A 12,269-nucleotide genomic window follows, 5' to 3' on the forward strand; every position below is an offset into this window, starting at 1 on the left:
GGGTGGCCGGCTCCTTTGGCAGCAGAGTTGAGGTGCAGGAGGGGGGGGGAGGATGCCCTTTGTCCTGCCCTGCCCGTGTCCTTTCATCTTCCCCTCCAGGCTGCGATGGCCACTGTCAGCCCAGCCTGGACCCGTCCTGCCCGCAGCGGGACCCTCTGCCCGTCGGGTTTACCCGCTCCCGCCACCCCTCTCCCTCTCCCATTCTGGCTCCGCAGAGCACTGCTGGGGCCCAACTCGCTACAGGAGTGGTCTGTGCATCGCTCAGGGGGAGAGTTCGCTTTTGGTTGCTCCACATCCCCGCCGTCGGGGCCAGGGCTCCCTGTTTCCAAAGTGTCTCCGATTTTAGGCTTCTTTCTGCCCCCCCCCCCCTCCCCGCATGGGGGTGGCAAAGACTCTCGTGCAAGGGGCTCGTGCAGAGGTGCCGGGGGTCTTCCAGCATGCAAAATAGCTCCTCATTTTCGCTGGATCTGCATGGCAGGGATGGGGATGGGGCTGTCCCAGTGGGACCAGTGGCTGCAGTGGAGCAGGCAGAACATCCCGATAAATAGAAAAAAATACAGCCCCGGTCTGGAAAGAGGAGGAGAGGAGAGGCAGGCTGGTATTTCCTGGCCCATTTTAAGCAGTGAATATAGCTATTTAGGAAAAATGCCTCCCTGCATGCCCAGTGATGGAGAACCGCAGGCGTGCTGGGGCTCAGGTTCCCCCTTCCACCCTCTGCCCCGGGGTGGAAGCGGGGGGTGATCCTGCAGCCCCCCCATGCAGCTGGAACCCCACCACTTCTGCAGGTTTTGTAGGTCCGAGCATCTCGGTTTCTTCTGAGGAGAGAGGTGGGAGGGAAAATTAATGAAGGGAGAAAGACATCAGCACACCTCTCCGCTGGATCAAGGGCATGGTTTTACATCCAGCAGTGGGGCCGAGATAAAACAGGGGCTTGAAAGTGCCTCTGATTGAGTTAGACGACAATTGAGTTGATTGAATCCTGGAAAAATATCATTAGTTGCTTAGTTTGTATCTCTTAGATTAAATACATACAAAGGGAGAAATAAATCAGCCTTGTTCTCCCTTGCACGCGGAGGAGGAGCTGCCCCAGCCCAGCCCCAGCGATGCAGGGATGGGTGCTGGGGTGAAAGCCCCTTTCTTGTGGTGCTTCCCCAGGCCAGACAACCAGCAAGGTCCCTTTTTGAGGCACTTGCAGGTTCAGGACCTGTCCTTGTGTCTCTGCCGTCTCCAAGCCCAGTGCTGCTGGTGCAAAGCGGCTGCAGGATTCGACCGTGGTGGGACCACGTGCTGGCAGATGGTGGGATGCAGCCCATGTTTCCCAGGGCTGCCCTTTAAATAAAATAGAAAAAGAGCCTTTCCCCATTAAGCTTGAAAGACAGCAGGGCAGCGATGGGTTTATCAGAGATAAGGATGAAATTCATAGATTTATTGAAATCAATAAACTGGACTTTAATCAGCCTGGATTGATTAACTATCCATCTCACCACAGTGGGAATAGGAAATGGATGCGTGGACTTTTTTGCTATAAATATAAACAGTTTCATTGCGAATGCTATAAATCATAATACTTCAGAGGGTTGTAAATTAAGGTTCCCTCTCTGTCTTGCCGTGTATAAACAGCTCTTGGCCGCGGGTTGAAAGCTTTGGGGAAAGGGCTGTGCGGTGGTAAGAGAAAATGTTGAGCGGGGAATATGAATGTGTTTGGGGGCTTCTGCAAACGCATTCCAGAGCCCTAAAAAAATCAATGAGAAATCTCCCAATGACCCACTGCAGAGTCAGGCGGTACAGGGGGATGATTTTATATACCTGTTGCTAAATACGTGTGTGCTTCACCCGGCTGAGCCAAGATAACCCTGCAGCAGAAGGGATTGCGACGCCAGCGGGCTGGTGGCTGGAAATCGGGAGTTAAAGGGAACCAAGCTGGAAGATGTCCCCAGGCCTCATTTCTCTCGCCGATGTCACCTCTTTTTCTGCTCATAAAATCTTCACGAGCAGCGCGTCAGAGCCTCATGCTTCCTCCTTATTCACAATTATTTGCAAACTTCCCTGTGAATTGCACCCCAGCTCTATAAAAAGCTCAGGAAGGCGGCTGGAAACAGTGGCTGGCTGAACTTTGAAATTCACCCTCTGCTCGTTAGTTATGCAAATCCTCAGATACTGCCTCGGGTCTGGCTTTTAGGTCACTAATCGAGCTGGGGCCGCAGCGCTAAATATTGCAAGTGAAAGTGCAATTGGGGCATCACTCGAGGAGGGGAATGTGCTCGGAGCTTCATGTGGTTATCAGTGCCCGTGGTGCCCGGGTAGGTTTTGGGGTGACGGAGAACAAATAGTGATGTTCCGAGCATGGGAGAGAGGTGATTTACTGCGTGTGCAGTTTTCCATCTCAGGTTTTGCTATTTCCAGCTCAGTTTCCCAGCTCTATTTGCTCAGCCCTGGTGAGGTCGGTGATAGCTGGAGGAAAGATTAAAAACCCCGTTAATGAGACAGAGAAATGTTTTCCATGGACGGGCGGCATTCATGCCGTGCATGGTACGTTTTGGGGTGATGGTGGTGGCTGGAAGACGGTGTGTTTCCCCAGTCAGTCCCAGCATGGGGGACCACTCTTTAGGACATGGTTGCTGCCTGTGAGACCCTTTGCTCCCCTGGGTCACTTGATGTGTGCGCGCATCGGGCCCCATCGGTCTTCTCCCCTTGAATTATTAACCCACAACCTTCTCCTGGCCCCAGCTGTGATTTGTTGACCGCTTAGCCTGCTGGTCAAGGTACAGGCCTTTCAAACTTTCCTAGAATTGACTTTCCTTGAACAAAAAGGGCTTCCCTGGAGCACTGGCAGTACCTACGTGATGGGCTTGGCTGGCTAATACCCCGGGATTAGCAGAGGGACACTTTAAACCTCTGGCCAATGGCAGATGTTTCCTACAGGGGACCCTTCAAGGACTCCCACTCCAGCGCTGTTAGCTTTGCGATCGCCCGGATAAGGGGATGGATCCTTCCCCCGCGCTGCCCCACGGTAAGGATGGGCTGAGCCCTACGGGGCTGCGAAGGGGGAGAGGAGCCCCCCTGCCCAGCCCACACCACCACTGCCGTGCCGGTCCTCCTCCTGCCGTAGCCGGGCCAAATCCAGCCAGGTGGCTGATCCGGATGAGCTGGATCCGGGCTCAGAGCCATGGGGCTGGTGTGAAGGTGACGCTCTGAAATGGGCTGTTTCCAGCCCGCATGCTCTGGCCAGCCCACACGCCGCCCCGGCGCTCCTCACCCTCCCGCACCGGTGCGGTCTTTGACCTGGCGCTGGAGCCTGGCTGGCGGCGCTGGGCTCAGCACTCAGGAAACCATGGGAGCAACTGAAGGAATCTGCCAGTTGCCAAAATAAAGGGTTGAATCACTGCAGGGCTAGGAAATGTTTGCCCCAACACCCAGCCTCAGGCTGCTGTCCCCGGGCTTGGAGCATCTCCTGCCGTGTTGCTCCATGTCCGAGAACATGGGGTTGTGATGGGGAACCTCTGGCTTGCTGCAACCGCTGGCAACCTGCTCCTCATCCTCTCCGGGTTTGCACCTCCTGGGAGGAAGATGAGGCTTGCAGGAGGGGTGCCGTCGCGTACGTGTGTGGGTGTGGGTGCAGATCTGGCCCTGTCTTGCTGTGCCGGCAGCGTGGAGCCCAGTCCGGGGCCAGCCTGCGCTCCTGCGCACCGGTCTGCGCTCTCCGGATCCGGCTCTTCCCTGGGTGTTTCTGCCCCTTCCCAGCAGCTGGGCTGTGCCATACGCCAAGTCCTGGGCTCTGCCTCCCGCCTCTGCCAGTCCCGTAACCCCCAGGCAAGGCAGCCCCCAGGCACACACACTCTTTACTTATAGCAAAGCTTTTTTTTTGGAAGCACGGAGCTGGATCCTCTGGGTGCAGGAGACTAGAAAGGTCGTCAGGACAAGTGGTGTGGTTTTGCAAGTGAAACATTTCCAGTGCATGATGTACCGAGCCGAATCAGGTGTTGTCGCTGGTGGGGTGACCACGGGAGCATTGCTGTTTGCTCTGAAGTCTTTGGCACCAGGAAGAAATCCCCAGGTTGGGTCAGTGTCAGGCGAACAGCCATGCAAGGAGCTACCCTGTGGGCAGGAGGGCTGCTGCGCTTCTTGGAGGGTCCCCCAGTGCCTGTGGGCCCAGATGAGTCCTACCTTCAGCCCAACAGCTCTGAAATGACCATTTCTCTGACCCAGAGCAGAGCTGGGGGAGCCTGGGCAGGGTCCATCGGGTGAGGATTCCTCTAGCATCCCCTCCCTCTGCAGTACAGAGACATTAAATATGTACCAGGCGGAGGTGGTTCCTCTCACCCAGTTTTTGACACCTGGCAGTTGTCTAAATCCAACACCCTTTGGCAGAGGAACGACCTCAGGCAGGGATCTTGGGAAGGATTGTCCTCCGGAGCGGTCCATTTCTCACTAGCAGTGATGAAACAAGCCACATGGCTCCGGTCCTTCGCCCCATGTTGGGCGTCCCATCCATCACTCCTCTGCTTCCTGCGGCAGAGGAAAAGTAATTGATGATATTGAAGCGTACATGGGAAGGGGAAGGCTTGTGAAAACCCTGACCTGCTGGTTCCCAGCACTTGAGGAGGATGTAGGGCTCGGGTTTAGCCCCCCTCCCCATCCACTGAGGAGCTTGTGTGCTTTGGGGTGGCTGCTGGAATTTGGAGGGGAAGGGAGGGAAGCAAGAGAGAGAGGGGCAGGGGGGGCAGGGGGAGGGCGCTGGGGGGGCTCAGCCCCCGCTGCTGCCGGTGCAGACTTTTGGGTTCCCATTTCCAGTAGGTTTAGGCACAGTGAAATTAGCTGGGCTGTCTGTCCCGAGCGTCAGCATCACCGCTGCGCGGCGTGGCTGCCATCGCCTCTGCTCGGCAGAGGGAGCACGGACCCCTCTGCACAGAGGCAGCTGGAGCACATCTGGCTGCCAGATGAGGGTGACTCCAGCCAACCTGGAGTCTGCTGAGCATTAGGAGCTGACCCCAGCCCTCTCCCGGGACGGGGGTCTCTGTCGTGGAGCCTCAGTCTGCCGGCTGCCCCCCTCTTTGCAGCGGGAGGGGGATTTCCCCCCATGGAGCTGCAGAAGAACTGGGGGTTAAACCACCTGGGGAGTCCCACCGGTGATCAGAGCCCACAGCATTGACCCTGGGACTCCACTCTGGTTTGAAGCTGCTTCTGTGCCTCAGTTTCTCCATCCATAGCATTGCCTAAGCTGTGCCGGCAGCAGGCGAAGTTTTCCTTGATGCTTTCCCTGGGGAGGAAGGGCAAATCCTGATAGAGCACTGATTCTTCTGGGATGAGAGGATTTTATCCTCTTTGCAAGTAGATGCTGTTCGTTCAGAATAAAGCAGCTCTTTCATGGAGAGAAAGCACCCACCCGTGGGGTCAGCCTCACACCCCATCTTGTTGCACTTTAACTCCAGTGTGGACAAGTTCTTGCCCCGGCGCTCACTGGTGACAGGACTTTCACACCTGATGGTTTTCAGCAGTAAAATATTGTAGTGCCATCAGATGGTGTGGAAACGCACTCAATGGAGACAGACGGGCGGACGAGGCTGTACAGATGGAGCCAGCGCGTGGCCAGAGCATCGCCAGGAAGGTGAGATGGTGCAGGGCCGCTCCAGGAGCACGTTGCCCGGGCTTTCCATGCCAGATGTGCGAGAAGCCACCGTGCAGAGCAGCTGAGTAGCCGCGGAGCCGGCCAGCCTGGTGGCAACGCCGCCGTCCTCCATGCCAGCACATCCCGTGCAAAGCAGCGTCCCCAGGCCTCGGGGACCTCAGCAGTGGGGCGCGACAGCCGGCACCACGGTGGGCTCTCATCTTGGTGGCTCGGGCCTGCCATACCTCGGTTGCCCTGATCGGAGCCCTGATGGCTGCGTAGCAGCTTCCCATGGAGCTGGGGTGTGCAGCTGCTGCAATTTGGAGCTGCTTTGACCTGTGAAATGGAGACGTTTAGAAAACCATGCAGGTTGATGTGCCGCGCTGCCATCAGCTGTGCTGCTCCTGCTGCAGATGGGAGGGCTGCGTCCCGCTGATGGGGATGCTCCGTTTGGAGCTGGCCTGATCCCCTCTTAGCCGTGCTGGGCACACTGGGCTGGCTGGCTATGTTGTTCTGTAGGACCGGGGAAAAAACAGGTTCCAAAAAAACATGCCAGCTCTTGCTTTTTCACTCCTTCCCACCTCCTCCCAGGGTGCCACCATGCAGTCTCTTTCCTCCCTGGTTTGAACCAGCCTCTTCCAATCGTTCTTAGGGCTGCTCAACAAGAGCATCAAAATACCCCATATCACCTATCTGTTAGGGTGTCTGGGGCACAACTACTTATTGAAAGCCATCCTTTGGGCAGCCCAGGGCTGGAGAGGGTGAATTACCTCCTCCCTTTCAGCCTCCACGATGGGCATGAGGGTGCGGAGCCTGGGATGGTGGGCACAGGGATCTGGTTTGATTTTCCCTTCCCCTGCCAGGATCCCGACCCGGTCCGGGGCAGGAGCTCCAGCATCCCCATCCCTGGGGCAGGGCTGCCGTGGGGAGCAGACCCGGGTTGGGGGTCGGGACCCCGTCATCCCGCCTGTGTGCGAGTGCGTGTGCATGTACACTCAGGAGTGCGTCCTTTGGGGTTTGCACAGCACATTAAAGCTATTCCCTTATCTAATCACGGCTCAGGTGAGTGCTATTAGGGTTATACATTAACAGTGGTAACGATACCCTCTCCCCACGCAGCCATTGGCCCTGCCTTGATCCCGAAGCCGAAACCATTCCCACTGGCCCTGCGAATGGCTCTATTTCACTGTCTGAGCAGTTCCTTTGCCTGGTCTTTTGGGGACAAGCAGAAGGGACTCTAAATGCATAGCAGGGCTGGAAGGGGCTAGCAGCTGTGCTAGGAGACATCACCAGCACCCCCTTTGCACCCCGTGCACCCCATCTGCGCTCCCTCCCGGTGCAGAGAAGCAGCTCTGGGATATGCCGGCTGTGGGACAGCCCCATCCACCTCCGATGGGCTTCGCTGGAAATGCGGGAGAGGTTCCATCCCTCTTCTCATCCGTGCTCCCCACTGCAGCACCAGGGTTTCCCCATAGGTATGAGGGCTTCCCATAAGGAGCTGGGCTTGCTCATCCCAAATTTCCTCTTTCCTTTCACAGAGCCATAAAAGGTCTCCGGGAGTGTTAAGTGTAACCCAGCATTCATATTCAAGGTAGTTGAATTATTCATTGTCAATAGTATTTCTTGCAAACCTTTTTCTTTTCCTTGTGAATCACCCACGATACATTCCCGAATTCAGCAGACATCGCCGAAACCAGCAATTAGTTGAGATTAATAACTTTCCATCTCTGGCATGGTGGTGAGCCCCCTGCTTTGGGTCTTTGCTACCTGATATTGGGCAGGGAGAGACTGGTGCCCAGCTCACACGGCGATGGCTCACCAGCATGGCCAGGTATCTGCCAGGCCTGAGGCATAGCAGGGGCTTCAGCAAGGATGAACGGTGAAGAAGGAATAACAAAGAACAAGCTGTGATGGATCTATTTACAGCTGCAGCAGGAAATAATAATCCCTGCTGAAATTCATGGCATATGTGGTATCCACAAACCGCCTTATTTCTTTATTCTGTAAATTACTTTTTTTACTTTATCTGTCAATTCCTTTGCTTTCTAGCTGTTTTTTTTTTTTCTCCAAAGAGTGGTATTCAAATAGCAACATTGCAAACAAGACAATTTTTAAGTCATTAAATCTTCAGAAAGTCTTTCAAATGAAAAAAAAAAGAAAAGATAAATTTCTATGAGAAAGAAAAAAAACTTGTAGGAGTCCCTAAGCCTGGAGCAGACAGAGGGATCCCGGTCTCTCACGGAGCTGCTAACCCCCGCATAAATCTCCGCCGGCGCCTCTGGTTTATTCTGTAACTCCTCAGGAATCGCTGCGTTCGCAAATCCAGCACGGGTGCCTCCTGGGCTGGGGTGCAGAAACCCTTCTCACACTGAGGAACCCCTCACCTGTGGGGCGGTGAGAGGAGGCAGCGACCCCACAGGCAGGGCAGGGGTCCCGTGGGAGAAGGAGGGGAGAGCGTGGGGTCCCGTGTGCACTGGGTGCGCCCGGCATCGCTCCGGCCCCGCACTGTGCCACTGTCGGTTTAGTTTCGAGCTGCCACGGCCGCCGTGTGCCAAAGAGGAGACAATCACCCCGCAATGCTGCCGTAGGTCCCTCTTGCACTAAATCGCTGCATTTCAGCCGCGTGTCTGCAGACCTCTGCATACACATCTTGCTCAACAAAATTACCTTTTTCACCCTGTAGGGCTACGAAGATGATTAGGGGATTAGAACATCTCTCATATGAGGAAAGGCTGAGGGACTTGGGTCTCTTTAGTCTAGAGAAAAGAAGATTGAGGGGGGATCTTATTAATGCTTACAAATACTTAAAGGGAGGGTGCCAGGGGGATGGGAACAGTCTTTTTTCAGCTGTGCCCAGTGATAGGACGAGGGGTAATGGGGACAAACTTGAACATAGGAAGTTCCATCTTAACATGAGGAGGAACTTCTTTACTTTGAGGGTAGTGGAGCACTGGCACAGGCAGCCCAGAGAGGTTGTGGAGTCTCCCATTCTGGAGACATTCCAAACCCGCCTGGACGCCATCCTGTGCAACTGCTGTAGGTGCCCCTGCTCTGGAGGGGGGGTTGGACTAGATGATCTCCAGAGGTCCCTTCCAACCCTGACCATTCTGTGATTCTGTGATTCTGTTTTTACCCGCGGAGTCACCCTGTGTGGCCAGAGGCGGGTTTGCTCTCGGCGGTGTTGAGGAGGGATCAGGTGTTCCCTTCCAAACAGCCCCGGGATGAGCTGGGCTCCCCGCTCTCTACACTGACTGAATTCATCACATCCCTCAAATATGAGTTAGTGGCTAAAGCCCTGGTGCCGGGACATTCGGTTTCTACTCATGGCCATGTTGCAGCCTCGCCGTGCTCCTACCCTCCTCCCTTTGGTGCTGCCTGGGAACTGCGCTGGCACCCTCAGCCACCCCGGCCAGCCCCTGCCACCATCCCGCTCATGTTGTGCTGAGCCCGTGACAGCACCTACTTCCAGGAGCAATGGCAGGAGGACACCGAGAGTGACATAGTCGTGGAAATTGGGTGCTAACTTGAATTGCAGGCCTGCTGTTTTTATGCTTGTGAGCTCTGGGGTGAAGTCCCAGCAGGGCGAGACACCTCCCTTGCCCACCCCAGCTCCCGTGTGGACACACACTCATGCGGTTCCACGCGTGGTTTGCTCGGTGGCTAATGGCAGGAGCTGGACCTTTGCTGGCTTTTGCTTATTTAGTAGAAAAATAGCTACTTTTTGGCATCCCATGGGATGCTGTGAGGGGAATGACCCCAGGGGACCCCCTCTCCCACTCGCAGCACACCGTGGCCGTGGGTTGTCCTGTCTCCAATGCTCTTTTACATTTTTATCCTTCAGTACCAGAGGCGGCTTAGGAAAGTCCCCATCTCCGTGGAATGGGGAAGCAGGGGAGAGACATCCTTAAGAATAAAATTGAGTTGCTTGAGAAACAGATTTGCAGCCTGGGGGTTGGGGTTTTTCTGTGTGAAGATTCTCTGGTGTCTGATTAGGGTTGTGTCCACTCTGCAGTCTCTGAAGTGCTGTTTTGCTCTGCGCCACCCAAACTCCTGCTTCCACTAGGATGGTCAGAATTTAATAATATTGCTGAGACATCTAGATGTTGATCAGATTTGGCCCAAACTAAGACATGTGCCAAGGACTCATTAGGGAATGGATGAGCAGGATGGCCGGCACACAAAGATCCACTTTCCTGGGGGAAGCAGGCTGCAAGTGAGGTTATATGGGTTGTTGGGCCACTAGAAATCCCTCCTTGCTCATCTGCAGCAGCGATGGGCAGTATCGTGTCCACACCGGTACATCCAGGGCAGCCCCGGGGAAATCCATGGAGCTGTTCTGGGATTGCCCCTGCCCCTTCCCATGGCAGCACTGCTCTCAGCAGCAGAAATCCAGGAGAAGATGGGCAAACGTGTCTGCCAGACAAACAAATGGCTGTGTTCCCAGTCAGAAGGACAGTGGCTGCTCAGCCGAAAGCACGTCTCCGTCCCTCCCGACGCCCTGGAACAGGATTTTGTTATTTCGGGTGGAGAAGCAAATATTCACAGCTGTGTTTATTCCCTGCCTGTGGGCTCTTCTGTGGAGGAAAGCCCCAGAGACTTGTCAGCAAACTGCCAGGCATGGGCACCCTCCCTTGAAGTGCCACCTGCACCCGCCGCAGCCCCCGGCAAAGGCAGAGTTCAAGCTGTTGGGCTTTTTTGACCATATTTTTCGGCTAGAAAGTGGCAGGTGCTGCCTCGTACACACAGAGGTGATGTGGGGTTCGATGGCCCCAAGCTCTGTCAGTATCTCGGTGGCCCTGAGGTGAGATTTGGGCTGGCCCCAGTCAAACAGGGCTGGCCCACAGCTCCGGTCCCTGGGATTGCTTGTGCACCATGTGGGCTTTCTTCGGTGCACCAAACAAATAATCTGCTGCCCTCCATCTGAGATTGGTATCAGGAGGAGGAAAATAACCCTCTTGGTGGCAGAGAAATGCTGTCATTCCTGGGTTTTCCCTCTTCCCCCTGTCCTGATCCGTGTACCTTTGAGTGATAGCACCTTGGGTTTGGGCTTCCTGGCAAAGAGCTGCGCTTCCCTCAGCCCTCCCAGGCTGTGTTTTTGCAGGTACCTTGTCCTCACCTACCTTGCAGCTCTGCTCTTCTCAGGACAGTGCATCATGGCATGTGGGATTTATAGTCCACCTTCTCGGAATGCCTCTGAATCCCTCCTTCTCTTCCCACCAAGCAATTTCCCCAATGCCCAGCTGCTTCCCAACACGGAGAAACACCCTGGTGCTACCCAGGATGGGCATTAAATCCAGTAGGACTCTCACAACTCTCTTTCCCACTGATCCCCAGGGCATTGCCGTGTTTCTCCTGAGCTCTCCGTGGGTGGCTGTGTAGCTCCTCCATGTCTTCAGTGACACTCCTACCCTTCCCTTCTGTCCCGTGCCGGCTCACCCCCGCTCTGCTCTCTCTGCCAGGCAAGACCAGGACGAAAGACAAGTACCGGGTGGTGTACACGGACCACCAGCGCCTGGAGCTGGAGAAGGAGTTTCACTACAGTCGCTACATCACCATCCGCCGCAAGGCCGAGCTGGCGGCTGCCCTCGGGCTCACTGAACGGCAGGTCAGTTCCACAGCGTCCCAGGAAAACCCCAAGTTCCTGGTGGAGATGGGGCTGGGGAGGGGAAGGGCTGCAGCCCTGGCAGGCAGCGGCGGTCCCACCTTGCTCCTCATCTCTGCCTTGTCTTCCAAACTCCAGGGTGCTCCCCCTGCCCCAGGGGGACCCCGAGGGTTGTCATCCTTGGCTGCACCTGTCCCCATCTCTGCATCCGCTGTCTTTGTCTTTCTGCAGGTGAAAATCTGGTTTCAAAATCGGAGGGCGAAGGAGAGGAAGGTGAACAAAAAGAAGATGCAGCAGCAAAGCCAACCCACCAGCACCACCACGCCGACCCCACCGGCCGTCGGCACGCCGGGACCCATTGGAGGCCTCTGCAGCAGCAGCACCCCAAACCTCGTCTCCTCGTCTCCGCTGACCATCAAGGAGGAATTCATGCCTTAACCCCCTTCACCAGCTATAGACACCAAGAGATAAGCACTATGTAGCAGAGCCCAGCCGGTCCGTGTGCTCTGAAGAGTGACAGCCCCTTCCCAAAGACACAATGGTCCCCAGCTGAACCGATGGAGCAGCCAGTGAGGCTGGGCAAGGTGGCACTGGGACCTTCCCAAGGGGCTGGTGGGCTCTCTCCTACATAAAAACCATAGGTTAGGTAGTATTGCTCTCCTGTAGGAAACACGCACCGGTCTGGTCTCTGGTATTTGTAGCCCAAAGCAAGGTCCTAATGTCAGCAGAAGGAAGGGGGGAGGTGGAGGATGGCTTTCCTATGGTGCTTCAAGTGGAGCTGGTAGGATGCTTCCTTTGGTCCTCCTGGTGCTCCAGCTGCCCAGCGCTTTTGGGGCAGTTTGAACAAGACTGAACTAGAAAAAAGACTTGGCTGAACTCAGGGCAAAACGAATTTCCGCTGAGCTGGTCTCCTGCATCTGCTGCACTGGGAATGGGGGTGCCAAAGGCAGAGCGATTTGGACTGCAGGAGCCAGGCAGGACCCTCGGCCGTGGGACTCGGGGGGGGGACTCCTTCAAACCATGGTGATGGTGGCGAGTCAGAGCTGGCCCTTGGCGAGGGTC

General features: G+C 55.7%; 1 protein-coding gene across 1 annotated transcript in view; it reads left to right on the plus strand.

Moving 5' to 3' along the window:
• Positions 1-11,645, plus strand: part of CDX1 (caudal type homeobox 1) — a 13,258-nt gene extending 1,613 nt beyond the window's left edge. The window contains exons 2-3 of the mRNA XM_009892585.1: positions 11,065-11,210; positions 11,439-11,645. Coding sequence (XP_009890887.1) covers positions 11,065-11,210; positions 11,439-11,645 — 353 coding nt within the window. The remainder of the gene's footprint in view (positions 1-11,064; positions 11,211-11,438) is intronic.
• The last annotated feature ends 624 nt before the right edge of the window (positions 11,646-12,269 follow it).

The sequence above is a fragment of the Charadrius vociferus genome, unplaced genomic scaffold (assembly GCF_000708025.1).
Source record: "Charadrius vociferus isolate BGI_N301 unplaced genomic scaffold, ASM70802v2 scaffold529, whole genome shotgun sequence".
NCBI lineage: Eukaryota > Metazoa > Chordata > Aves > Charadriiformes > Charadriidae > Charadrius > Charadrius vociferus.